The 27,985-nt window shown below is 43.1% G+C and overlaps 2 protein-coding genes across 3 annotated transcripts; both read left to right on the top strand.

Moving 5' to 3' along the window:
- Positions 1 to 9,014: 9,014 nt before the first annotated feature.
- UBQLNL (ubiquilin like) lies at positions 9,015 to 10,688 on the top strand. The gene is given in 4 exon segments (XM_012456345.2): positions 9,015 to 9,066; positions 9,172 to 9,504; positions 9,507 to 10,641; positions 10,643 to 10,688. Coding segments are annotated over 4 exon segments (1,566 nt in total).
- Positions 10,689 to 16,238: 5,550 nt separating this feature from the next.
- UBQLN3 (ubiquilin 3) lies at positions 16,239 to 18,885 on the top strand. 2 transcript variants are annotated; one of them, XM_012456433.3, is made up of 2 exons: positions 16,239 to 16,322; positions 16,570 to 18,885. In XM_012456433.3, exon 2 carries the CDS (start codon positions 16,639 to 16,641, stop codon positions 18,595 to 18,597), a length of 1,959 nt encoding a protein of 652 aa, XP_012311856.1. In that variant the 5' UTR covers positions 16,239 to 16,322; positions 16,570 to 16,638; the 3' UTR covers positions 18,598 to 18,885. The 2 variants fall into 2 exon arrangements, with proteins under 2 accessions (XP_012311856.1, XP_012311855.1); XM_012456432.2 differs by having other exon boundaries at positions 16,603 to 18,885.
- The last annotated feature ends 9,100 nt before the right edge of the window (positions 18,886 to 27,985 follow it).

Raw genomic sequence — 27,985 nt, forward strand, 5'->3', positions numbered from 1 at the left:
CAGCTGGCATTAAGACCAGAGGAACTGCGGGAAGCATTTGAATAGTGGAATGGATGGAAAAGTTTACAGTAGCTGGCATAGCGCAGCAGACAAATTGCTAGGGGTAAAGGAAGGTATATAATAGAGCAGTCAATTACAGCGTTGCTGAAGTGATCCCCCCAGATATACACTTTGGCCCTCATCCAAGTGCACACAGTTAAGTAAATGACTTCTGTTCTTGAGACTGAACAGGTAGAGTTGCATTTCCTTCTTGAGACTTCCCTTTCTCAAAGTTGAGGGAAACATCATAATCCCTCCTGAAAGGGACCCATCCCAGGGCCCCCACAGGATGTCTCAGGTTTGCCTTAATCTGTTGGGACAAGAGGGCCCAGCAGGGTGGGGGAAGATCTAAGATGAGGGATGGATGAGGAAGACCCTGTTTGTAGTAATAAACTCACTACCCCCATGTTTGGAGGCAGCAATCTGTCCCTTTCCATACCCCCACCACACCCCCTTCATCCTCTCAGCCCTTTCAAATGTCAAAATGTATACCCCCTCCTACTGAGACTGTTTACTTAGACTAGAAATAAAAGTCCAGGGGAGCCCCAAGTACTTACTCCACTCCTGTAGTTGATGCAAGATGCAGCCTGTTACAGTTCTTCTGACCGCTCTACAGCTGCTGTCCCTGGTGCTCCCAGGAGAGCCTCAGGTACAGGCAAAGGGCGGAGGGATCACAGCAGTAGATGGAGATTGTTTTGTGCTTTGGCCTGGCTTCCTTCACCACTCCGATTCTGTTCAAGAACCTCCAGGTTCTGGGAGAAAGTGAGGGTAGACAGAACTAGGGAGGAAGAAAAGCAAGATGGGACACCCTGCATGCTCTGATTTTCCCTTTGCTTGTATGTATGGACGTAAGGGGAGCAAAGAAAGACAAAGGTGAAGGCAATAGAGGAAGGACTCTGGGCTGTGTCTGCTACTCAATTATGAGGCTCTGTTTTCTGCAAAAATCTGCCACTTTCTTCCTGTGCTCAGGATGCAAGGGCTCAAGGTAGTTATAAAAGGCTGTGTAATCTTTATTTTATTATCCTCCAAAGCTAAATTATTGGGCTGGAATTGCAGACCGAAGACATAACCAGATTAAGCTATCATCTTAAGAGAAGATATCTCAGAGAAAAACAGGGGCCACAGACATTTTAATTCTGGAAGACTTTGTAAGGAAACCTCAGTGGGTATCGTATGCACAGTAAAAAAGTTGGAAAGGAGTCTTGATTGAATCTAGTGCTGGTTTATCCAGCTCCAAAATGAGACTAAGAGATGGACTTAGGGAAATATAACTAATATAAGGACTCTTACCAGAGGCAGGGCAGGCACTGTTCTAAGTACGCTACAAATATTCTCTACCTGTCTGTTTATCTATCTATCTATCTATCTATCTATCTATCTATCTATCTATCTATCTATCATCCCTATAGCTGTATTTATAATTCTTAAAACAATAAGATAAACATCACATTTTCCTCCATTATACATATTAAGACAATGGGACACAGAGAAATTAAGTAATTTGTCCGGTGTCCCGGAGTCAGGATTAGAACTCAGGAAATATGGCTATGGAATCAGTGTGTTTGGGCTCTGAGTATGCAAGTAATATGATAGGCATATGACAGGGGAGGAGAGATCAAATTATGCACCTCTCTAGAACATCTCCCTCTCTCCCTTTCTAGCCGAGGCAAGGAGCTGCCTCCCAGCCTTACCCTCTTGTCCTGTGCTGCATACCCACCCCAACATAGCTTTGATGTCTGCCACTTCCTTAGGTGTCAGAGAATAGGATCTAGAACAAAGATGGGACCTGGGGGCAGCTTGAAGCTTACTTATATGTCACTTACTTGTCATATAATTTAGCAATATATTTTTAGACTCTTAGAACCTCATGTTTTTCAACTATAGAATGTGGGTTACAATTCATCCTCTGTTATGTCTTGTGAATGCTAAATATCCATCTAGACTGGTGTATCACAATATTGTTACTGCTAACACTTCTTTGATGATTTGAAACTCTCTATCCCTGCTGTCTTCAATACAAGGTAAAGTTGTAGGAATCTGCCAGATCTCTAGAGTGGGGATACTGTAGACAACTGATGCTTCCTAAGCCTATCCCCTAACATACCTCTGCAGACCAGCTTTGCTCTCTCCCACAGGGCCTTGAAGAAAAATTGGATTCCAGCAATGTGAACTTCAGCCACATTTAGCCAGTGCATGAGGTAGGGTGAGGCAGGCCCCACCAATAGGTGCTGGAAGGGACCTGAAGCTTCAACGATGGGAAATCAAGGGAAGTATAACTCAACCCACTAACAGAGGGATGCCCAAACTGACAGTCAAGAAGAAACCCCCGTACAGAGGCAATGCTTCTCTGGCACTCCAAAGTAGGCTCAACCTCTTCTGCTTCATGTTGGCAAACAGCCCATGGTGCCCCAACATCTTTCATTATGCTTAGTGTGCCTATGGCCATGCTTTGCAGCTGGTGAGAAGTGTGTCAAGCTCTGTGGATGAAGGAGGCACATGCCATTGTGTGGTTCACCTATCCAATAACCCCATCCCCCTGCAGCAGCTGGAACAGCTACAGAGTATAGCTCAGGAGCTCATTTGCAAGTATGAGCAGAAGCTATCCAGAGTAAGTGCTTGATCTGTGGGCTGGGACTGGGAGTTATCCAAGCAGAGTCTCTATTAAACACAGCATGGGGATGAATCCTGGAAGGAGAAAATGAATTGAAGGAAGTGGCACAGCCCTCATCTTTGAGATGAATCCTTAGAATGAAGGGAAATTTTGTACTATCCTTGGGATCTCCAGTGATAGTAACAGACTATAGAGAGGCTTATTTAGGGGGTGCCTCCCATAGTAATGGATGAATTTAATGGGTATGGGTCCACTGGAAGATGAAAATAGGGCAATTTTGTCCTGGGAGGATGCAACCGAATGGGAGAAGCCACAGGTGTTGACATTTGGGGCAACTTCCTGTTCATCCCCCACAGGTCCAGGTCAGTGAGTATGCACGCGCCATTGAAGATCAAGACAATGAGGTTCTGGAAATGAGCCATATACTGGAGTCCAGGAATCCCAGAGCCCTTGCTTCTCCCTATGAGAACCCAGCCTTCAACCTGCTGCGCCTGGAGCTGGAGGGAGCACAGGAGTTGGTGACTCAACTTAAGGCCAAGGGAGGCGTTAGTGTGGTTGGGGACCTCCTCTATCGACTCCAGAGCCACGTATATGAATGGATTAAAGAATACCCCTCCCCAGGCTGGGTGCAGTGGCTCATGCCTGTAACCCCAGCACTTTGGGAGGCTGAGGCAGGTGAATCACCTGAGGTCAGGAGTTTGAGACCAGCCTGGCCAACATGGTGAAACCCTATCTCTACTGAAAATACAAAAATTAGCTCGTCATGGTGGTGGGCACCTGTAATCACAGCTACCACCTGTAATCACAGCTACCTGGGAGGCTAAGACAGGAGAATCTCTTCAACCCGGGAGACGGAGGTTGCAGTGAGCTCAGATGGCGTCACTGCTCTCCAGCCTGGGCGACAGAACAAGACTCTGTCTTAAAAAGAAAAATTAAAAACAAACAAACAAAAAAACTTCTCCCTGTCACAACCTTCTGTCTTCTCTAACCTCACAAACTGGACAATTTCTAACATGATTTCTTTCTGGGGGAAGAAAACTCTGAGCTGAGGAATATGACAGCCAGAATTCAGTTTTAAGAACACTCTGCAACCCACTTCCCGGGCATCTCATTTCCATAGGTGACTAACGCCAGTCTCACACTCAAGCTTCTGGCTGACTCTGACCAGCGCGGCTTTGGTGCTCTCCAAAAGGAGGTGGATGTCCTTGAGAGTCAACTAAGTGAATGTGAAAGAGATAAAGAGAAAGAACAGGGCTCCAGATACCCTGGACCACCCCTCCCCCCGGGTGAGTTCACAGACTGAATTTCTCAAGGTCTTATCTTTCCAGAGACCAGTTTGGGAGTTGCATATTGGCTATGGTAAACTGAGGGAAGGGAAGTACAAATCTTTTTTTTTTTTTTTTTTTTTGAGATGGAGTCTTGCTCTGTTGCCCAGGCTGGAGTACAATGGCACAATATCAGCTCACTGTAACCTCTGCCTCCTGGGTTCAAGCAGTTCTCCCGCCTCAGGCTCCCAAGTAGCTGGGATTACAGATGCATGCCACCACACCCAGCAAATTTTTGTATTTTTAGTAGAGACAGGGTTTTTTCATGTTGGCCATGCTGGTCTTGAACTTCTGACCTCAGGTGATCCACCTGGCTTGGCCTCCCAAGGTGCTGGAATTATAGGCGTGAGCCACTGCACCTGGCTAAATTATAAATCTTGATAGAGAATAAATCTTTCATTTATTTGTTTTGTGTGTCTCATGTTACATGAGATTACATGAGATTACAATCTTGCAGACCAAGATTGATGTATTCTCATATATGGGCATATGTATACATAGACATATGAACACCCATAATCAGACATACATAATAGTCTATGTTCATGCAAAATCAACCTGCTGATATGCTTGTATATGCACTCAGGTGCATAAATACAAACTCAAATCCACACATAGTTACTATACTTTCACACTCAGCTGTCTGTGAGTTGTGTGCTTTAAACCTGGCTCATATCTTGCTTGCTTTCTCCTCTAGCTTCTTGTGCCCATGGAGACCTCCAGAAAGTTAGCAACCCCCTTGTGGTGCAGCTCAATTGGAGAGGCTTCTCATACAAGGCAGGTGCCTGGGGCCGAGACTCTGCAGCCAATCCAGCCTCTTCCCTTTACTGGGTGGCCCCTCTACGTACAGATGGCAGGTGAGCCCTGAGTGACTTCTGCAATCAGATTAATTTCAAATGTCTCCTACCCTGACCCAAAGGTTTCTTTGTAGCCCCAGGGCAGCTGATTCTCTCTATTTTAAGTATGCTCCAAAGCAAACCTAGCCTAGGCCTGACAGGTCACCTCCTAAAGCTCTCCTCATGAGACAAGCATGGCCCAGATTGCTCTGAGCTTCCTTCACAAATCCACTGTCTAAAAATTTTAATACCGTAGTAACTCAAATATGGTTCTACTTCTACTCTGATTCTATGTAAAGGACAAACTCGTCTACATCTGGGCCTCACAATCCTAACTTCCTGCTTAGAAGTTCAGAACATGTCTCTGGCCAAGCCTGAGACTTGGACTTAAGCCAACCTGTGTTTGAAACTCAGTACTGCCACTTAAGTTAAGTGACCTTGGGAAAATGAATTAACATATCAGAGCCTTTTTTAGCCATATGTAAAATGAAGATAATTATAAATATATGGGAGGATTACATGAGATTACATAGAAAAGTAGGTACAACATAGGTGCTAATACATATTTATTAGATAAAAGAGTGACTTAAAGAGTCAATACATAGATGAATAAGACCTTCAATAAATTGTCAGCCTTGCTAGGAGGTAGGCCCAACACACAGAATGTTAAAAGTCAGTGCGTGTGGAAATGTGATGTAGACCCATTGTGAGAGAGAGACATGAAGACATGAATATAGGTTGAAGCAGTCATTGAAGAGCCCCTGTTGAAGCTCAACTCAGAAAGATTAGTGTTATTGAAAATTAGTATCACTGCAAATAATGTTCTCTAATTTCTATGCTTATATAAAATGTATTATATAGGCTATACTTTGTAGCATCTAACTCATATATGCTACACTTTGTAGTGTATAAAATACATTTACATGCCTTGGAACCCTCTCACAATCTTTATGGGTAATTAGGACTTACTGACCAAAGTTAGGAGACAAGATTACTCATAACTGACAGATAATTTAAGGAACTTTCCAATGTGACCTTGTGAGAACAAATTTCCCTGAATCCAGCTCCAGAAATATGTCTTGTTACAGGACCCTTGCATCTCAATAACAGGTGGAAGGAAGGAAGGCAGTGAAGTCTAGATACAGAAGAATGTCCATAAGGGAGAAAAAAATAATAGCTACTATGTTTTGATTGCTCATTGAAACAAATACTCTACTAATTGTGTTCTTTGCTTTATTTTGGTCAGTCCTAACAGTCAATAAAGTAGCTTGTTTTTTTTTTTTACAGTTTTTATTTATAAGCTGTGCGGTCTTGAGCAAATGACTTAACCTTTCTAAGACCTAGTCTCCTCATCTGTGAGGGTGAAACCTACCGGACAGTGCTGTTATTATAATTAAGTAAGATTATGCATATATAGCATCTAATGGGCACTGTGGCTATTATTATTACTGTAACTTTTTAAAATAATTATTTGTTTTGTCATGGGTGAGTAATTAAAAGATGAACTAAAAGTCAATTGTTTGAGAGCAAAGCCCCTGCTCTTAATTAGCAAACTGATCTGCCCATTTTTATAGCTCTTTGTTACCTTGCTTATTGCTGTCACCCAATAATTCTGAACGTGGGGGCTTGGCCCAGGTACTTTGACTACTATCGGCTGTACAAATCCTATAATGACCTCGTGCTGCTGACAAACTATGAAGAGAGGAAGATGGGCTATGGTGATGGCAGTGGAAATGTTGTGTACAAGAACTTTATGTACTTTAACTACTAAGGCACAAGTGACATGGCCAAGACGCAACTTTCCTCCAACACCCTGGTGCTGCGGCGTCCGCTGCCTGGTGCTACCTATAACAACCGCTTTTCCTATGCTGGTGGGCCCTGGAAGGACTTAGATTTTGCTGGTGATGAGAAGGGGCTGTGGGTTCTCTATGCCACTGAAGAGAGCAAGGGCAACCTGGTTGTGAGTCTTCTCAACACTAGCACCCTAGAAGTGGAGAAAACCTGGCACACCAGCCAGTACAAGCCAGCCCTGTCAGGGGCCTTCATGGCCTGTGGGGTGCTCTATGCTTTACGCTCACGGAGCACCCACCAAGAAGAGGTCTTTTACGCTTTTGACCCCGCCACTGGGCAGGAGCGCCGCCTCAGCATCCTGTTGGACAAGATGCTGGAAAAACTGCAGAGCATCAACTATTGCCCCTCAGACCACAAGCTGTACGTCTTCAATGATGGTTACCTGATAAATTATGACCTCACCTTCCTGACAATGAATAGCAGGCTACCAAAACCACCAGCCAAGAGGCCCTCTGGGGTTCATGTTTCACCAAAACCTGTCAAACCTAACAAGGCTTTCAGACCCTGAGACCCCAGGGCTGGGCAGAGCATTGGTAGATGCATGTCCTCTTCCTTACCTCCAGGAGGACCACATCCCAAAATGGTGATTGGCCCTAATGATTGGGAGGCATTGATCATATGTAGTGCATTCCTTATGTAATTAATATCTCAATCAGCACATTAAGGTTCCCTTTAATAATGATCTAGGTGGATTTGATAGGGAAAAAGTAAAATATTAGCTCACACAATGGTACCCTTTCTTTTTGATGCTTTGGCATCTTATATTCCTTTTGGAGAATCATAAATACAGCTTCTAGAACTTGAGAGTTCTGTGATCTAGAATTGTCAGTCTTGGGTTGGGAACATCTGATTCCAGTGCAGAAGCTGCAGGGGACCTGGTCATTAGAGTGGGACATGAAAGTTCCCTTTCTTATTTCTACCTTCCTGTGAGGTCCCTGGGGATAAAAGGGGCAAAATCTTGGTCTGAAAATCAATTTTCATTGTCCCGGATCGATCTCACTTTTGAGGGCAATTGCAAGAGAAGTGCTTAGGCCTGAGTCTTGCTGTAGTAAGTTAGCAACTGCCAACACAGCATGGTGAGGATCTGACATGGATGGTGCTGGGGGTCTAGATATTCTCAATAAAGAATCGTTGGTTTGGTAGCAGAAAGTCTCCTGGCCAGCTGTCTGTCATCCCTTAGATTGTCTTCAATACAGGCTTGAATTGTATTGAAGCTCAATATAGGCTTGAGCTCTTTGCTTGTTCCTTACCTGTCTGTGTTGTGCTCCTCCCTCTCCAGGCAGGTTGATGGAACATATAAAATCCAGACCCTGAAGCCTTCCTAGTAATACAGAAATGCATATACTATCATATATACATTCAATGAGACATATATGTTCTCACTCATATAAAAAATTATTTCCAACTGCACCTAAATATCAGTATAGACGTAAATACACATTTTAGCATATCTATTAATGGAAATGTCATCAGCTTCTAAATAAAAATCAAACACAATTCTCCAAATTTATATGGGACCAATAATCCAGCTTTTTAGTTGCCTGCACCTGTCCCCTAAGAATTTTACTACTAACCACCTCCTCTCCCACCTCTTGATTTACAGACAACATTCCCCCTTAACGCCTTGCCATAAAGGTGGCACACAAGAGTGGGTTAGGACATTGAAATAAATCATTCTAAAACTTCGGCTGTAATGACATGTAGAAGAGATCAAGTGATATGTGAATAAAACATGTATTATAAAAAACAGCTCATTCATATTTAGTTTGGAATGTCCCTATGAAGAGCCTTCCTGGTTACCCATACTCCTGCTTCCTACGACAGAGGAACATTTTCCCCACCATATGGGAGCACAGTTAAGTTTAGAATCCCAAAATCTAGACTGTAAATAAGTCCCACATTTCCAGATCATTAAAACAATTGAAGAGCTCCTCCCTATAGGAGAGACTGCATTCTTACAGGAGTGTGGTTTTATCTATGGCTTCAGAAGACCCAACTTTTCAGACAAGTCTGACATCCCTATAAGGAACACACACACAGTACCACACAGAAACACAAGTTCCACATTTAAAATTTGTTTTTTATTTACTTTTCTGTGTTCTTACTGGTTCTATCCTGAGAACTTCATCCCTGTTTTCTGGAAAACTATTTTAGTTTACTGTAGGGACCTGGACCCCTATTTAAGTTATTGTAGGGAACTGGTCCTCCTTCCCCAGCTGGTCCAGAGTGGCTGGAGGATAGAGCTGACATCGCAATACCCCTTTTCTGAAGATTCATGCCCTGGGTGAGTCGGGTAGGAGGAGGGGTAGCCCTAGGAGAAGTCATAACCACTTTGTCCACCATGGATGAAGTATGAATCAACAGCCATGCCAGGCCTCAGCTGGGCCACATCTGGAGAACTGGGGTGAGGGCACATCACAAAATACCTGGCCCCAGCCGGGTCACTCATCCCTTTTTGGGCAACAAGAACACTATCCTGTGGCCTGAGAACACAGTATCTGAGACAAAGGCCAGCAGAAACATTATCCTGCCCTCACCCTTTCTGTCCCTGCTTCCTCCTGCTCCCTGTCTGTCTACCCATTAAAGCTCATGCATGCCATCTCTTGAACATCCAGGATGTCCCAGAGTGGACGTTCTTCAGGTCTCCCTGCAGACAAAAATATCTTTTCAAGTGCAACTCAAGTGATAGTGAAGACTGCAGGCAACCAGAAAGACTTTATGGTGGCTGATGACATCTTGGTGAGGCAGTTCAAGGAGAAGCTATCGGCTCACTTCCAATGCCAAATGGACCAGCTTGTGCTGGTCTTCATGGGCCGTCTTCTCAAAGACTGTGACACACTGAGCTAGAGGGCATTATGGATGGTCACACCATCTACCTGGTCATCAAGTCCAAGAACGGCTCCAGATCTCTAGCCCATTCCTTCCAGGACCTGCCAATGAATGATCCCTGCCACCGGGACAGAAACACTGAAGGAAACAGCAGTGGGCTGCACCAACCAACAGATACGAATGAAGCTCCAGTGGAATTGGCCCACTACGTGGGATCTGATACACCCAAAGTGCATACCCAGAACTTGGAAGTGAGCCATCCAGAGCACATAGCACAGATGCTGGAGAATCCTAGCATCCAGCAGCTTCTGTCCAACATGGAGTTCATGCGACAGTTCATCTTAGAACACCCAGACACGCAACAATTGATGCAGCAGAGCCCAGAGATTTCCCTCCTTCTTGACAATTCTGAGATCTTATGGCAGACTCTGGAGCTGGCCAGGAACCTTGCTATGATTCAAGAGATAATGCAGCGCCACCAATCTTCGCAAAACCTTGAATATCCACTGAACCCACAGCCGTATCTTGGCTTAGAGACGATGCCAGGTGGGAATAATACCCTGGGTCAGAACTGTGCTGATGTCAATGATCAAATGCTGAACAGCATGCAAGATCCTTTTGGAGGAAACCCTTTCACAGCTCTCCTGGCTGGACGAGTGCTGGAACAAGTCCAGTCTTTATCTCCACCTCCACCACCGTCCCAGGAACAACGAGACCAGCTCTCACAGCATCCTACAACCCAAGTCATTTATAATAGCTCTTGTGGTTTATCTTCAAACATCTCGGCCAATGACACCCCCAACAAGGTCAACCACACTTCCAAGGTCAACACTGCTACAATCTCCACCAAGGGCCAGAGCCATATCTGTGCCACTCAGCAGCCAGCTGGGATACCAGCCTTACCTAGCATACAGTTTACCCAGCAGCCTCAGGAATAATACAAGGATGCCACTGTTTCTCTAAGTAGCTCCGGGCAGATATTAGAGGGTGATCTCCAGCTGTCAGATGAGCAGACCAGCTCCCAGGTCACAGGAGGCATGATGCAGTTGCTTATGAACAACCCCTACCTGGCAGCTCAGATTATGTTGTTCATGAGTATGCCCAGGCTGTCTAAACAGTGGAGGCAGCAGTTGCCCACATTCCTGCAGCAGACAGATTTCTGACCTGCTTATTGCTTTAGCCAACCCTAAAGCATAACAAGCAATATTGCAGATTGAGCAGGGTCTCCAGTTGCTGGCCACAGAGGCTCCTGTTCTTCTGCCTTGGGTTGCACCCTACCTATGGGGCCTGGGTTGGCTTCCTACCCCCAGCTGCAGTTACCTTGACACAGTGCCCCGGTCCTGAAATGTTCCAGCTATAGCTGAGCCCAAGGGACCTGAGTGCTGCCACAAGTCTGGAACAGTCCTGCAGAGGCTACGGTTCCCAGATGGGGATGCTTCCCACGCTCTGCAAGCTCCTGAGATTTGTTTTAGCAAACAGATGGAATCTCTCCAGGTTCCCTGGGATTTGGGAACCATCATGCCAATCTACAGGCACTCATTGCTACTGAAGGGGACACCAATGCTGCTACCCGCAAGCTCAAGAGATTGCAGATTCTAACCACCATGCCTACTTGTTTGCTTGCTACCTGCCTGCTAACCCACCTGAACATCTCATTTGCTATTTCCACCTCTCCTGATGCTTCCAGTCAGGAGAAGTCCTGGAATAGGAGTTATCAACCAATGCTTCCTGTGCTGAAAAATAGATCATTGGCCAAGGCTGGAACATCTGTCAATAAAATGGCTACACTTATTTGCACTGATCTGAGGTTTGACTTTACTTTTTTTATTTAAAAAAAAATGTGTGATATCTTTGTCTCACATACTATACGTACGTTAACACACAAACCACATGCACATATTAGTATAGAGATAAAAATAATGTTTTTATCTCTAAAACATGAGCATTTTGAGCATGGTATATGAAATTGATCATTTTGAACGTGTCATCTCAGACAGGCACATGTATGTATACAAGCTCACATAGTAAAAGATTCACACATACAGGCATATAGAGTGCACATACGAGTACACACATAGTCATGTGCAAACACAGATGCGAATACCTAGAGACACCTAAACAGACCCATACATAAGGAAAACGATCATAATATGCTCAAACAGAAAGAAACATATTACATAGACAGGTCCAGATATTGACTCAGAAAGACTGTCTGAATTTCTCAAACCCAAATTGTTCAAGTTTGAAAGTGGATTTTTAATACGTGGGCCAGAATAGGGTGAATTCACATATCAACCCAGCCTAATGAACAGTCATCATCAGAGCCTCTTACTAGTCGACATTGCCACCATTATAAGATGGTGATGGGCTGTCACCAATTTCTCTTTAGCATACAGAGATGCAGCTGCTGCCGTCTCCATTATGTATCCTAGTCACCACAAATTCAGCCCTCCATGGGCGCAGCACCCTCCAAGAGTATCATCTCCTTCAGTATATCTTATGTTTGTAGTTTGCATTTTCCAGGGCTGCCCATGCCCATCTTTTTCTCTTTTTGCCTCACCTGGAGTATCCCAGCATGGCAAGATATGCAATTACTTGTGTTTTAATTTTTATATGATTAAATAATTTAATACACTCTTACCATGATAATTCAATGTTGTTTTAGGCATTGAAAAAATAGCAGTGAAAAAACAAAGATCCTTTATTTATTGATTTTACTCTCTTTAGTGGAGATACAAGTTATGTTCGGTAGTAAGTGCTGTGAAGTAAAATGAATCAAAATGAGATATTCTACATAAGGCAATCAGGGAAGGCCTCTCTGAAAAGGTGACATTTGAGCAGAAATCAGAAGTAATCAGGAGAACTGAACGTGCATTTCACTGAGAGGATGATCCAGTGGCTGTCTGAAAGTAAAAGCACCAAGGTAGCATTATTCCTGCTATGTTTACAAGAAGGTGATGTAGCTGATATGGACGAAAAGGAGGGGTGATGGGGAAGAAGTCAAAGAGATTGTGAAAAGTTTTTTTTTTTTTTTTCGAGATAGAGTTTCACTCTCGGTGCTCAGGCTGGAGTGCAATGGCGCGATCTCCGCTCACCACAAACTCCACCTTCCGAGTTCAAGCGATTCTCCTGCCTCAGCCTCCTGAGTAACTGGAGTTACAGGCATGTGCTGCCATGCCTGGCTAATTTTGTATTTTTAGTAGAGACGGAGTTTCTCTATGTTGGTCAGGCTGGTCTCAAACTCTCAATCTCGGGTGATCCACCCCGATTACAGGTGACAGCCACTGTGCCTGGTTGACTGAAAAGTTTTATAGGTCTGGCGAAATCTTTGGATTTTACTGTGAATATAATAGACAGTCACTGGTGAGTTTTGAGCAAAGAAATTAAGTAGTTCAGTTTATCAGTGTGGCTTCAGAGTAGAGAATAGACTGTGGTAGAGGAAAACCAGGGAAGCAGGGAAACCATTTAGGAGGCTTTTACAATAGAGCAGTTGAGAAATAGTAGTTTCTTGCACTAGGGTGGGAGCAGGGGAGGTGGTGAGAAGTAGATTCTGGACTCTAAAGGGGACCCACACAAAGGAGATTTGTGTGCTCAACAGACCACTTTTTCTGAGCCCCAGCACGATCATCAGCGATAGTGAAGGATGGGCCTACAAACTTCCAAGTGCTTCTAGAAAGCTCACTGCCAAAGATCCCTACTTCACTTCCACACCTACCAAAAAGATAAGTCTCAAGAAATAAATTACAGTGAAAATTGATTTTTTTTTACCTCCTCATTTAGTATAATTAAGCTTCATACCCTCTTTGCTATAGCTTGCATAAAAAGCTCAAACTATCCAGGTCATCTTTCTTATTTTCATCACAATATACTCTGAAAATTCCTCACTTGACTCATTTTTCTACTTGTCACCCATTTTCCAAGCCTTTGCACCCTACCATTTAGAAGTTGTAACCTAGCAATAGAGAAGCCTACATATCTACAACCTTCTTTCTAAAGATGATTCTACCTGTTTTCTATAATGGGGATCTGGATGTCCACTGAAGACACTGCTTCTCCAGCAGTGGCTGCATCTTTGTTTCCCTTGGACCTGGAAGTGGATAGATGTCATTCTTGCACCATCTTGCTGCTTCTCAGCCCAGTTTTCTGGCTCCAAAACCACTTCATGCTCCATGGATATAGTAATTGTGGCATAATACGCCTAGTTAACTTCTCATGGTGATACTCAGCTCTTCACTTAGTCTCTGTTTAGGCAAAGAAAAGCAAACAACTGTGCTGACTAGTTGCATTTAAACTTATTACCAAAAGATTTAATTACCATCTTAGTAACCCTAACTGCATTTTCCCAGCCCAGTGATTCTCACCAGCATCTGCACCAGGATCGCCTGGAGGGTGTGTTAAAATACAGATTTCTACATGACATTCCAAGGGTGTCTGATTCAGTAGGTCTATGGTAGGGTTAAAATCTCTCATTTCTCATAAGTTTCCAGGTGATGTTTATGCTGCCAATCTGGGGATCATACCTGGAAATGTCTTGGTTAATTCGCTACCATATTGTTAGTCCAAACTGCGCCATTTTGTGAATTCTCCTACTATTTTGCAGACCTTGGTCAAAGTGAAATATTTCACGGGTTTCAGGCTGTCAGAAACATCCTGCCACAAGACAGACAAAGGCCCATTTAAAGTTACATCTCTATCATATCTTGCTGGCCAAAGTTCCAATGAACACCATACTGACATCCCACCAAAATGAGGACCAAACTGCCTCATCACGAGAACATTTTATCAATATCTTGCTGGGCAGCAAGCCATACTGCCCAGACCCTTCCCGCCCATACCTATAGGTTGGCCCAGCCTATAAGCAGTGGTGGGGTCTGGCATTAGATTGGTCCCACACTTCTGTGGGTTTTATGCTGAACATAAAGCCTGCATTTGCTCTGTGTGTGTGTGTGCTTGTGTGTGTGTCTTTCTTTAACTCTTGCTTTCTCTTCAAAACCTAACACTTATTCTTTCAGATGATGATTTTATATCTTGTTTTTACTTCTCAAATCTTCAATATCCACTTCTTAATCTAAATCTTACCTAAGGTTGTGCTTAGTTTTAACAAGAGAGACAATAATAATCAGAAGAGACTTCTACCTGGGTCTACCATGAAATCAACCAACTAGCTTACATCTGTCCCAATACACTCTGCCTCCCAGTCTGCTATCATGAATAAACTGTTCATATTCCTAAACCAAGTTCTCCACATGGGCACTTGCTCCCAATCTCTCTAACTTATCTATTTGAGAACTTAATAGTTTTTCCTTCCTCATGCATCAGTTTTTTTCTACTCACTGGATTGTTTCCATCAGAATATAAACATCATACACTATTATCTTAAGAAAAAAATCTAAAAAGTCATTAACCTCACATTCCCACACAGCCGTTATCCCCTTTCTTGCATTTGTAATACTCTTACTAGATCTAGTTTTTCATGAAATATTTGCTTGGAAACACACTCTAATCAGGCTTCCTACCTCTACTATTCTTCCAAAGCTAGTCTCATTGTGGTCTCCAATTCTTTATTTTTCAAATTCAGTGGCCAATTCTCAGTCCTCATCCTGCTGACCTAGCAGCATCATTTGACATGGTTGGTTACTCTCTCCTGACCTAATGGCATCATTTGACGTGGTTGGTTACTCTCTCCTGACCTAACGGCATCATTTGACACGGTTGGTTACTCTCTCCTGACCTGGCGGCATCATTTGACACGGTTGGTTACTCTCTCCTGACCTAATGGCATCATTTGACACGGTTGGTTACTCTCTCCTGACCTAATGGCATCATTTGACATGGTTGGTTACTCTCTCCTGACCTAATGGCATCATTTGACATGGTTGGTTACTCTCTCCTGACCTAACGGCATCATTTGACATGGTTGGTTACTCTCTCCTTTTTGAAACTCTTCTTCCTTTTTCCTTTCTCGTTTCTCTCTCCTTTTTTTCTACCTTACTGTTATTTTTTCTCAGTTTCCTTTGCCAAATCCTTCTGATCTTCCAGATTTCTAAATGTAGAGCCACAAGACTCACATTTTAAATTCTCTATTATTTTCCCTATATGCACTAACTAGCTAATCCAAACCAGTCCTCAGTGTTAGTCCGTTGAATGCTAATGAACTGTGGACTTACAATATTCAGCTACTATTCTATATCTTCATTTGTATATAAAATGGGCATATCAAATGTATGGAAAACTGTTGAACAACTTGCTAATTTAGAAAACATGCTTATTTCTAATCTTTAACTTAGTACATATTCAATCCTTTCAGTTCCTTTGGGGGATAAGAGTTTCAAGTTAAAAAAGTTATGTTATGTTTGATTCTTCCCTTATACTCCAAATCCTATTGATCAGCAAATCAATACTTTGAAAGTATGTAAAGAATTCACGTTAATGTTGAATAAGACAGAAAACGGGGACATAGGATAACAGGAAAAAATCCCTAGACCAGGAAGTCGCTGAATGTGGGTCTGAATGGAGACAGAGAGGACTAGGAGATGTTTTATAACGTTCCAATCCCAGTCTGAGCCTCCACAGAAGTCTCTGCAAGAAGGCACTGGAAGTGGAGGAAGTAGAAGTGGTAAAAAAATGGGAGAGCAAGAGTTCCCAGGGATCTAGAGCTCCTTAGAGAAGACTCAAAAATCCACTGTGTGAGGCTGTGATGTCAGAACTGAGGTCACAGAAGGGACCTGAGAGTGCGGGTTCTGGCCCAGAAGGCCTCAGGAGTGGCTGTGCAGCAAGATGAGGGAGGTCTGGAGCCCTGCATAAAGAGTAGGACAGGACCACCACTGACTGGTATGCATACCCCAGACTAAGCCCTTCCTCCCACCTTTGTCCCTGTACTCGTCAACTACAGACCTCTTTCCCAGGGCCCTGCATTTCCCTCCCCTGACTCCAGCATGTCCGAATCTCATAATCCTCCTAGAGCATCCTGTCCTAGAAACATCATGGACCCTTTCGTGTAGACCCTGCAGCTTTCCCTATCGTGATACTCAAGCCCCGTTTTATGCTCATCCTTCCTACTTTTGCCATTGCCTAAAAGGATGATCTTGGTCTCCCATCCCCATGCCCCCAGCTGTGTCTCCACAGACCTGGGCTTCCTGCTGTCACCATGGCCAAAGGTGGAGAGGCCCTGCCACAGGGCAGCCCAGCGCCAGTCCAGGATCCCCACTTCATCAAGGTGACAGTGAAGACACCCAAAGACAAGGAGGATTTCTCAGTTACAGACACATGCACCATCCAGCAGCTGAAGGAAGAGATATCTCAGCGCTTTAAGGCCCACCCTGATCAGATTGTTCTAATCTTTGCTGGCAAAATCCTCAAGGACCCCGACTCACTGGCACAGTGTGGAGTGCAAGATGGCTTCACTGTCCACCTGGTCATCAAGATGCATCATCGTGCCACGGGCAGTGAGTGCCCAGCTGCCTCTGTCCCTGCCCCGGGCCCAAGTTCTGGATCACTCCCTCAACCAGGCTCCATTTACCCAGCAGATGGGCCCCCTGCCTTCAGCTTAGGTTTCCTCACAGGCCTCAATGGGCTGGGCTTGACCTCCGGTGGCTTCCCTGACCAGACAAGCTCACTAATGCGGCAGCATGTGTCTATGCCTGAATTTGTGGCTCAGCTCATTGATGACCCCTTCATCCAGGGTCTGCTGTCCAATACGGACCTAGTGCGCCAGCTGGTTCTTGACAACCCCCATATACAGCAGCTGATCCAGCACAACCCTGAGATTGGGCATATTCTCAACAACTCTGAAATTATGCGGCAGATACTGGAGTTTTTACGTAACCCTGCCATGATGCAGGAGATGATGCGTAGCCAGGACCGGGTGCTTAGTAACTTGGAGAGCATTCCTGGTGGCTACAATGTGCTGTGCACTATGTACACAGATATTATGGACCCAATGCTTAATGCAGTCCAGGAACAGTTTGGTGGCAATCCCTTTGCCACTGCTGCTACTGCTAATGCCACCACCACCACCAGCCAACCTTCTAGAATGGAAAATTGTGACCCTCTCCCTAACCCCTGGACTTCCACACATGGGGGCTCAGGAAGGCAGGATGGGGATCAGAATGCACCTGACATTAGAAATAGGGTTCCAAACTTTCTGGGTAATATAGGGCTCTATGACTATCTCCAGCAATTGCATGAGAACCCCCAGTCCCTAGGAACTTATCTGCAGGGGACTGCATCGGCTCTCAGCCAAAGCAAGGAACCACCACCACCACCAGTAAGCAGAGTTCCCCCATCATCACCTTCATCTCAGGAGCCTGGGTCAGGCCGGCCTCTCCCCAAGGAGTCAGTAGCAATCAAGGGAAAGTCCTCCTGCCCAGCTTTCCTGAGATACCCCACAGAGAACAGTACTGGACAAGGTGGAGACCAAGATGGTGCAGGGAAAAGCTCTACTGGACATAACACAAACTTGCCTGATCTTGTCTCGGGGCTGGGAGATTCTGCCAACAGGGTTCCATTTGTTCCCTTATCCTCTTCCTCCACGGCAGCCACTACTGGAATCCCTGAGCCTCCCTGGCTGCCACCCCCAGTTTATCCAAGATCTCTGAGGCCAGATGGCATGAATCCAGCTCCACATTTGCAGGATGAGACGCAACCACAGCTGCCACTGCTGATGCACCTTCAGGCAGCTATGGTAAACCCCCGTGCCGTGCAAGCCCTGCTGCAGATTGAGCAGGGTCTGCAGGTCCTAGCTATCGAAGCACCTCACCTCCTACTTTGGTTCACACCTTGCCTAACAGAGGTGGGTAGTACGACAGGAGGTATAGAGTCTAGAGAAAATGCCCTTCTGTCTGAGGATCCTCTCCCAAATCCACCTCCTGAGGTGTTCCCAGCAGTGGACTCTGCAGAGCTGGGCTTCCATTCCCCTCCCTTTCTCCATATGCTGCAAGATTCACCTAGTACCAACCCCCAGCAGCTGCAGCCTGAGGCTCACTTTCAGGTGCAGCTGGAGCAACTGCGGTCCATGGGCTTTCTGAATCGTGAAGCCAATCTTCAGGCCCTCATTGCTACGGGGGGCGACATGAATGCTGCTGTGGAGAAGCTGAAGCAGTCATAGGAGCCCTCGTCATTCAGACCATACGTTTTCCTCTGTGCCTTTTCCCCATATCCTATTTCCCTAGCTCTCCCATTCTTGAATACAGCTGCGTTATAAACCAAATTTACTCTGATGCCCTTTATTGTGGAGGCAATGTTGTTCCAGAGTCGACAAGGAAGACTAAGGGCCAGAACAAAGTGGAGGTGCTGTTTATAAGTCAACCACTGGCACCACTGTACCATTGGGGGGCCTGGGTCTGAGCTCTGCTTATGCCTATCTTGAGATGCAATCACAGCCAATCTCCAGTGTCGACTTGCCTGAGTCTCATTCTTGTGGGCTATGAGAAAAAGGAAGGATACGGGAGAAGAGGTGGTGATAACGGCTGTCTCTATATGGATGGAAGGACTTGGAGGGAAACTAAAAGATCTGAAGTTAGAAGACTCACATGTATGAAGAACAGTGGAGGAAATGTTGCTGCAACCCTTTGAAGGTTGAGGCCTGCAACTTTCCTGGTGTTCTTCCAGTGTTTCTTCAGATTTTGTAACCTGTACTAGCTACTGCCTGGTGCTCTGGTTTTCCGAGCTCCCTACCACTAGCCTGACTGAAAAGTGGGTATAGTTTCTTACTTTTATTTCCCCTGAAGACTATCCCCCAAGTGCCTTTCGCTTCCAGGATTTCATGCTGATCTCTGAGCGGATAGAGACAGAGCAGCAAAGGAGTCAGGGTGACTTCTCAGATTCCTGAATCTCACTGTGTTTATACAGTCAGTCCCTTGTAGCTTTGTAGCTAGATTCAGAGAGGTAATTTTTTTTGCAACTTCAAGCTCAAAATTGAAGACCTACTCTGTGTATAGCATTCTGCTAGCTATTAGGAATTCAATATGAGCAAAAGAGTTTTACTCACTGCCCTGTCCTTATGAGTTTATGATCTTATAGCAAGAAATATGCAAACTGTGACTATATCATTTGCATTATATGTAATTACAAACTATGAGAAGTGCTATAAAGAAAAAGATGAGCAACTGTGAAATAGCATGAACAGGGGCTTGACCTAGTCTGGGGAGACAGAAAGTGAGTGTGTACTGCAAACTGAAATCCAAAACGTAGTAAGAATTAAGTAGGTAAAGCTTTGAAGGAGGAGGGGAGAGCTTTCCTGCAGAAGAGCCATTATGCACAAAAGCACTGAGGTTGGAGGTGCATAACACATGGAAGATGCCCTTGGCATCTCAGACTAAATTCTTGTTTGCATTCAAGGATGCTTTTCATTACCCATGTACTTCTAGGGTAAAAGTGTTACAATTCATAAATCAAGCCAGTAAATCATGCTTTCCAGTCCATATGCACATAAATGTGTCAGGTAAACACACTGCAGAGAAACACACAAACATGCAATGCATATCTACTTAAATACATCTTCACATGGGCACATTCTCTGTACACATGTACAAGCATACATACAAAACATGGTCTGTTAAATCAGAGTTTCACTGCAAAATGGAAGTGTAAACATAAGAAACATTCACATTATATTCTAATTAAGGAAGTAAAGAGGTCTTGATGGAGGATACCTCAAAGTGGCTGTGGTGTGTGTTTAGATGTCAGAGAGTCAGTATTGGGAGAAAGGGAACCTCTACTTGGAGCCCAGGATATTTTGATCAGCCTGTGTAACTTTGAGCTACTAGTGCATGACTTAAAGGAGATAAAAGCAGCCTTAGGGGAAACATGGAGCACAAGGCTCCTGATATGACTTGGCTCTGTGTCCCCATCCAAATCTCACCTTGTAGCTCCCATAATTCCCACGTGTTGTGGGAAATGATTGAATCAGGGGGGCGGGTCTTTCCCATGCTGTTCTCGTGATAGTGAGTGGGTTTCATGAGATCTGATGGTTTTAAAAACCGAAGTTGCTCTGCACAAGCTCTCTTCCTGGTAAGATGTGACTTGCTCCTCCTGGCCATGATTGTGAGGCCTCCCCAACCATGTGGAACTGTAAGTCCAGTAAACCTCTTTCCTTTGTAAATTGCCCAGTCTCTGATATGTCTTTATTAACAGAGTGAAAACAGACTAATACACCTTCAATTTCCCCTCACTCCACTCCCCGTAGGGGGTAGTTTTTGCCCACATTTAAGAAAACCTATTGTTTATGGTGGTCCTAGGGGAAATGAAAAGGAAAGTCTTGCCTCTCCATTTTCTTCAGCTCATAAGCCGAGTTCTCTGGGTCTACCTCTGACTAGGGAAGATATACATTGAACCCACAATTTCCATTCTTGGAAGTCCAGGTAGGTCTGAGGAAAAAAAAAACTCATGGAAAGAAATGTTACTGCTTTTATCTGCCTTCCATCTGGGCCAAAGAAAGCCTCAGGCTCATATGAAATTAAGCCCTGTTCATCAGGGAAGACAGCAGGTGAATTGGGTCTAAAAGTCTTAGCTAGGGAGAAGGGTGTTCATTTAGTGGATAATTCTCTTGCCATAACCTCTTGAGAGTTTTCCACAATTGACTGGGTGCTTGAAATCCTTGCTCTAGCTTCCAAGAGTAAAGTCATCAGCTTTATGCCTGGTTCCGAGGTGGTGAATTCGGAGAAGGAGGCTTCTGGGGCAGGGAGGGTCACTGTCTTCTACCTAGCAGCTAAGGTAGGGCCTGGTATGTGGAAAGTGTGCAATCAATGATTGAATGAGTGTTAAATGATGAGTGAGTAAGTGAGTAAACAAATGAGAAAGTGAATAGGGACACTGGGTAGACACAAATCAAATAAAAGATACCACAGGACCAGAGCTTGAGCTTGGGAAAATAAAGGCTATTAGAATTGTAGTGGGAGGAGGTCCCTGCAGGCTGGATGTGGCTGAAAGAGCAGACCTCCTAGGACTTACTATCTGCTGTCCCTGTTACTGTCTATCAGCAATGGCCCAAGATCAAATCTGGGTTGTGGAAGGACAGGATAAGGGGGTTATACAGATGGAGAAGAGAAGATAGAGTCACAGAGCTTTGGTCATGCTGGACCTACTGGCTAGCTCTTTCCAAAGAAATTGTACTCTTTCTTCAGACCAAGAGATTTGCTAGAAAGTAGAAAAGCAAACAGTGGTAAAGTCTGGAGTACTGACAGCTGATTTGCATAACAATTAGCCAGGAAAGTAGACAGCAGTTAAGGTGAAAGGTATCCAAACAATATAAAGTGCTTTTAAGCATCTGTGTTATTTCCTCTTTTTTTTTTTAAAAATGGTATCCTAATATCTTCATCATAAACACGTCTATATTTTTTCAGTATGTTTTAGGGTTTCATTACTTATATTTATTTAATTAATAATAGCTAACATTTGCTAAGGCTTTACTATATGTCAGGTCCTGTTCCCAGCTTTTTACATCTGATTCCACACAATAGTCCTTTAGCACAGATATTAGCAGTATCCTTATTTTATGGATGAGGGCAGCTGAGGCAAATGAAGAGGGGACGTACATCACTTAAAGTTGTAAAGCATCTTCATATTACAGCCAGGATTAGACAGTCTAATTCCAGAGCCCATACTCTTAATCACTGCAATAAATCAAGTTAATTTCATTTCTGCGTTAATCCCTACCCCTAAAAAAGTAGAGCAGGGCAGAATTTGTGATATTAAAATTTTTACACCCCTGAGTCCTGCAAATATCTACACTGCATTAAAATGTCTTCCTTACCATATCCCACATATGTGTACAGGCTTTTATTTGTTTCTTTGCTTTTTATCTGCTAGTACTACACTTCCTCAATTATTTTAACTTTGAAATATTTAATGACAAAAAGAATAATGTCTGGCATTGTAAACTACCTTTGGCTAATTTTGTCTATTTTTCCAAGTACATTTTATAGCAGATGTCAAATTTCAGAAAAGACCAAATGAGATTTTGGTTGGCTTTCTATTATACTTATAAATTGGAGGAATATTGAGAAATTTGCAATAGGCAGTCTTTCCTTTTAAAATGGGAAATGTTTCTATTTATTTAAATTTTGTTTCTTTGTAAAAAACGTAGTTTCTTTAAGTTTTACACATTTGGATTTATTTAAACATGATATTTTCTGATTGTTATTTTGAGTGACAAATTTTTCATTTTATTTTCTGAGTGAATTAGACTGTGATGAAACTGCGCTATTACCAGTTACTGTATTATCACTTCAGATTGTTTTTTTAAATTGATACTCATGCAATCAAGTGTACACATTGTTGATGCCCAGCACAAGGCTCTGAGTACCTGTGGCTCCCACACTGGCATCATCCTGGCTTTCTACATCGTGCCTTCTCATTCCTCACCCACAGCTTTGGCCACGGTGGAGTCCCCAAGCATGTGCATATCTTTCTGGTTACTCTCTGTCTGCTGCAGCCTCCTTTATGGAACACAGTTACCTATGGGACTTGAACCAAACAGATTTGGAGTCGAGTCTCTTTGTGAGACTGCTTCGCTTGGAAAAGAATTCGGCCTAACCTATCAATCTGAGATAGAAAATGAGGAGAGTATAAAAGCTATGGTGAATCGTTGATAAATTTATAAGTGGAAAAGAGAAGCACTATATTACAAACTATGGGACTTGGCTTCTAATATTGGACACTTCACTTTGCCACTCATGAGCTCAGATTTCCTTATCAGTACCGCAAGTGTCTTACAGCTCTAAGAGCTGGTAAGTCTAGTGCCCAGATGGGTCCATCTTCAATCCTGCTGTGGGAGTATAGAGTTCTGAATGCTGTTCCTGCTTCTTACACTAACATCTTGGGTCACTAAACCTTCTTTTTCTTCCAGAAATAATGTGTGGTTCACAGCAGGAGATTATCAGTGTGGGTATTCTTGGTAGGTATTTATATTGAAAGGTGGACTTTTTGGTCAAATGAAGCCAGGACCTTAGGGCAGCAGGTATGAGGCCTACAAAGATGCATCTCAGGAGCAGAACAGATGTTACAAAGGTGTTGAGCACTAACCTCACTCCTACCTCCAGCTTCATTGTACAATTTTTCTCTCTTTTCAAAGTTATTATGCTATTTGGTCCCTTTAGCATGTACTCCTTCAAATTATAAAGAATTTTAACTTTGTTGCTGGTTGCAGGCTGGCATCCTCATAAGAAGCATGAATTTATTTGTCTGTTAAAATAAATGTCCATTTACTACTTTATTTTTAAAAATGTATTTGTATAAATTTTAGGAGTTCATGTGCTATTTTATTACATGGATATGTGGGGTAGTGGTGAAGTCTGGGCTTTTACTGTAACCATCACCAGAATAATGTACATTGTATCCATTCAGTAACTTTTTATCCCTCAACCCAATTCTATCTTCCCACCCTCTGAGTCTTTAATGTCTATTATTCCACTGTCTATGTCCATATGTAACACATTATTTAGCTCCTACTTAGAAGTGAGAACATATGGTATCTGGCTTTCTGTTTCTGAGTTATTTAAGGGCCTCCAGTTCCATCCATATTGCTGCAAGAAACATGATTTTATTTTTGATGGCTAAATAATATTTCATTTTCTTTATTTAATCATCTATTGATAGACAATTAAGTTGAGTCCATATCTTTCTTATTGCATTCACTAATATTCAATAATTAGCATCTGTTATGTTCCAGGCTTAGTCCCAAGTATTACCAGCCTAGTCCCAAGATTACAAAGAAGGGAATGATCACAGAGGAAGTGATGTTAAACTAATGTCCTATAAAGTGGGGAGTGGATGGCCATTTTCCGGGTGGACAAGCCACAAAGGCATCCCAGGTAGAGGAAACAGCATGAACAAAGGAATGGCGATTCCGCTGTCTGGTGTGTAGGAAAACTGTACGATCAGTACGGCTAGAATCTGTGATAAAGGCTATGCTTTACATAACAGCCTCAAGTGTTTGGGAGTGTACCCTGAGGGCAGTGGGGACCTTTGAAGGTTTTAAGCAGGGAATGACATAGTCCAATTCACACTTCATAACAAAGTTAAAAAATGAGATTGGAGGGTAGCAGGATTAATGGTAGAGGGACAAAAAGAAAGGCTGTAGCCACAATCTTTTGAGAGAGGTGGTCGATTCTTCCTAAGTGGAACAAAAGAGAAACCCTATCTGAAAATTTAAGCTATATCCAAGTAGGCAGGTTTTCAGTTTCAGTACCTTCTGCTAAGTTTTGCCCAGGCCACAGTGCCTTATACATAGTCTTACACAATATCATCCCTGTAAAATATAGTCATCCCCTCTTATCTGCAGAGTATGTGTTCCAGGACTTCCAGTGGATGACCAGAACAGTGGGTAGTGCCGAACCCTACATAAACTATGTTTCTTTCCTCTACATGCACACTTATGATAAACTGAAATTTATAAATCAAGCCCAGCAACAGATTAAAAACAATAACATAGCACAATCATAACAATGTACTGTGATAGAATTTACGTGAATATTTATTTCGGGAATTTTGTACTTTATTTTCAGATTGTGGCTGACCACAGGTAACTGAAACCATACAAAGCAAAACTGCAGATAATGGGGGACTACCGTGCTAGACTCACTGAGCATTCTTGCCCCAGGAACTGGTTCTTGAGTCTGATGCCAAACTCTCCCACCCTTCACACACAGGACTGGGAGAAGCCAAATACGTCACACACGTAGGTTTCCTTCATTCAAACCTTGAATGAAACTTCTATTTCCATCTTTTCAGTCTCCAGAGCATGAGCTTTGGAGAAAAAATAGTGTCCTAACTTCAAACTGAAGCACTATCTGTGTTACTTGAATGGCCTTCTATGGGTTGCCTGACATCTTTAGTCCCGTTTACCTAAATAATAGAAGAAATAAGAGCTACAGTTTAGAATTAGTGTAAGGATTACGTAATCTATGTGAATATCTTAGCAGAGGTTGCTTAGAACACAGCAAGGGCGAGTAAGTGTGCCATTAAAGTGATTGAAACTCTCTGAGTCTGTTTTTCCATCTGTACAATGGTGTTGATGCTATCTATTGGGTATTAGCAAAGATTTCTGTAAAGCTACACATATTTATATTTAACATACAGCACCTTAGTTTCCACATACATACTCATTAAAAAGTAGTTATCTCTCCCTTTCTGTGCTCCAAAAGCTCTCCTCTCCCTACCTCAAGTTTGATTGGTAAATATCAGTAATTGATATCTGTGATGCTCAATGAATGCTTTAATTTCCCAAAACACAACTCAAAGCCTGCTCCCCACAATAATATGACTAAATTTCACAGAACCTGTTCAAACAATTTTATTTACAGTATCTCCCCAAATGGGAAGGGGAGAGGAACGTAGGGCCACTCCTGACGAAAATTGAGGGTCTCCTCTGTCATTGCCGCCACTCTTGTAATTCCCTAGATGTTTCTTTGCTGCTCAACTCCTTCAAGATAGGCAGTACAGGGCTGGGTACTGGAGGCATCACTTACTTATGAGCAGCAGGGTCCAGAGTCTAGTGGGCAGCACCAGTCATCGTTTCACATGTGCCCATTGTTCCCATTCCACGCTCAGCCCTGGAGACTCTGCATCAGGTGGTAAGGACCCTGGCTCAACAGGCTCATGAGGTAGGCAAGGTTCTGATCAGAGTTGTACAGTGCCTGTCATCCTCTGTCACCGTTAAATAAATTACACCTTTCTCATCTGTGTTTTCCTCTCTGTAGGACATCTTTCTTCCTGTACAGTCCAGTCTTGAAAATGTTTCTCTGCACTCTCTGTGTCAAATTTCTCAGTTTCATTTTTCTAACTATTCCCACTGGCTTCTGGATTTGCCCTCCTGTTCCATGGAAATCACCGTCCCTAACATTAGCAATGGCCTCCTAATTGCCAAATCCAGTGGATATTTCTTAGCCTGCCTCCTTTTTAAATCTTTTTGAGGGGTTTAACACTAGTAGCACAGCCCGTGATTTTTTGTCATTGGTCTTCTCAATCTACACTGCAGTCCTTGGGGGATCGCATGTTCTTTTACCATTTTTCCTGGCTCGGGCAAATGCTAATACCTCTCTTTCTGTTCTCAAGCTTTCCTGGAGACTTTACTTCCCATTTCACTGAGAGAACAGATATAGTGAGAAAGAATACTCACAAATTTTCACGTCCACATCTACCCACTTATGTACATAGGTGGCAATATATTCTACCTGCTCTCCTGCTGACTGTAGATGGAATTACTAAATCCAACTATTTCACATGAGGTAAGTGTAGATTCCTTCTACACTTACCTATTCAAGAACAGTCTTCCTCTCTTTCCTGTACCATCAAACTTTTTTTTAGTAACTACTCAAAGAGTTGTTCATGTTCATTGACACGAACTTCTTTCCTCTCTCCCCTTAGACCTTCCTACTATAATAAACCTTTGCCCATATCCACTCTAAAGTTTGAAACCGTTCTTTTTAGGGTAACCAAAAAATCTCTGTGTTGCTGGATGCTGTGGTCATTTTTCAGTCATTATTCTTGCCTGAGAGTCATATTTGAGTAATTCTTGTGTTTGATGTACTTGGTCGCCTTCTCTTTCTTGAAACACTTCCCCTTAAATTCCTAGACATCACGCATTTTAAAATTAACTCCTCTCTCAAAGACCTTTGTTTCTCACCTTCCTTTGTTCATTCCTTCTCATCTCTCAGACGTCTTCACTTTGAAGTTCTTATCTTTCTATTTTATCTTATTTCCTTGGTGTTTTTGCCCAGTTGCATGGCTTTAAATACCGTGTATATATTGATGAGTTGCAAATTTGTATTTCTAGTCTAGACTCCTCATTGAATGATTGACTTTTGTAGTCAAAACTATGAGACATTTCCTCTACAATACCTTAGAGATAATGAACTAATCATTTTCTCCCACAAACATGTCTTCCTTGTCTTCAAACAAACAGAAGGCAAATCCACATTTCCAGGTGCTCTGACCAAAAACTTTACAGACATCCTTTACTTCTCTCTCGACAAAAGTCTGTTGTTATCAAATCCTGTTGGCGTTACCTTCAAAATATACCCAGAATCAGACTCCTTGTCACCATTTTCATTGCTACCAATCTGCAAATTGCTTGCATTGCAATAGCATTCTAAGCAGATTCATTGTTCCTATCCTGGTTCCCTACTACCCCCACCCCCTGCCTTTTTTTTTTTTTCCTCTATTCTTGACACAGCAGCCATATTGATTCTTTTAAAAGCCAAGACAGGTTATGTAACATTATACAGAGGAAGAAGCAGGTACAGAGAAGGTCTGTGATTTTCCTAAAGTCACAGTTTCTGATTAACAAAGATGTAGGAACCACAACTCTTGGATTTCAGAGTTTGTGATCTTGGCTCTTTGCTGCTCCATAGTCAGAATCAATTGATTCCTTTGAAACAAGTGAATAGAAAGTGTGTCTTGTCTTGGCCTTACACAGAGAAAGGGACAAATTATGTTCCAACTCTTCAGAAATTTAGAATCTCAGAAAAAAATAAGAGAATAATCTAAATCACATG

This window comes from Aotus nancymaae, unplaced genomic scaffold, assembly GCF_030222135.1.
Source record: "Aotus nancymaae isolate 86718 unplaced genomic scaffold, 86718_ANA_hifiasm-v0.15.2.pri h1tg000059l, whole genome shotgun sequence".
In the NCBI taxonomy this organism is placed as follows: Eukaryota; Metazoa; Chordata; class Mammalia; order Primates; family Aotidae; genus Aotus; species Aotus nancymaae.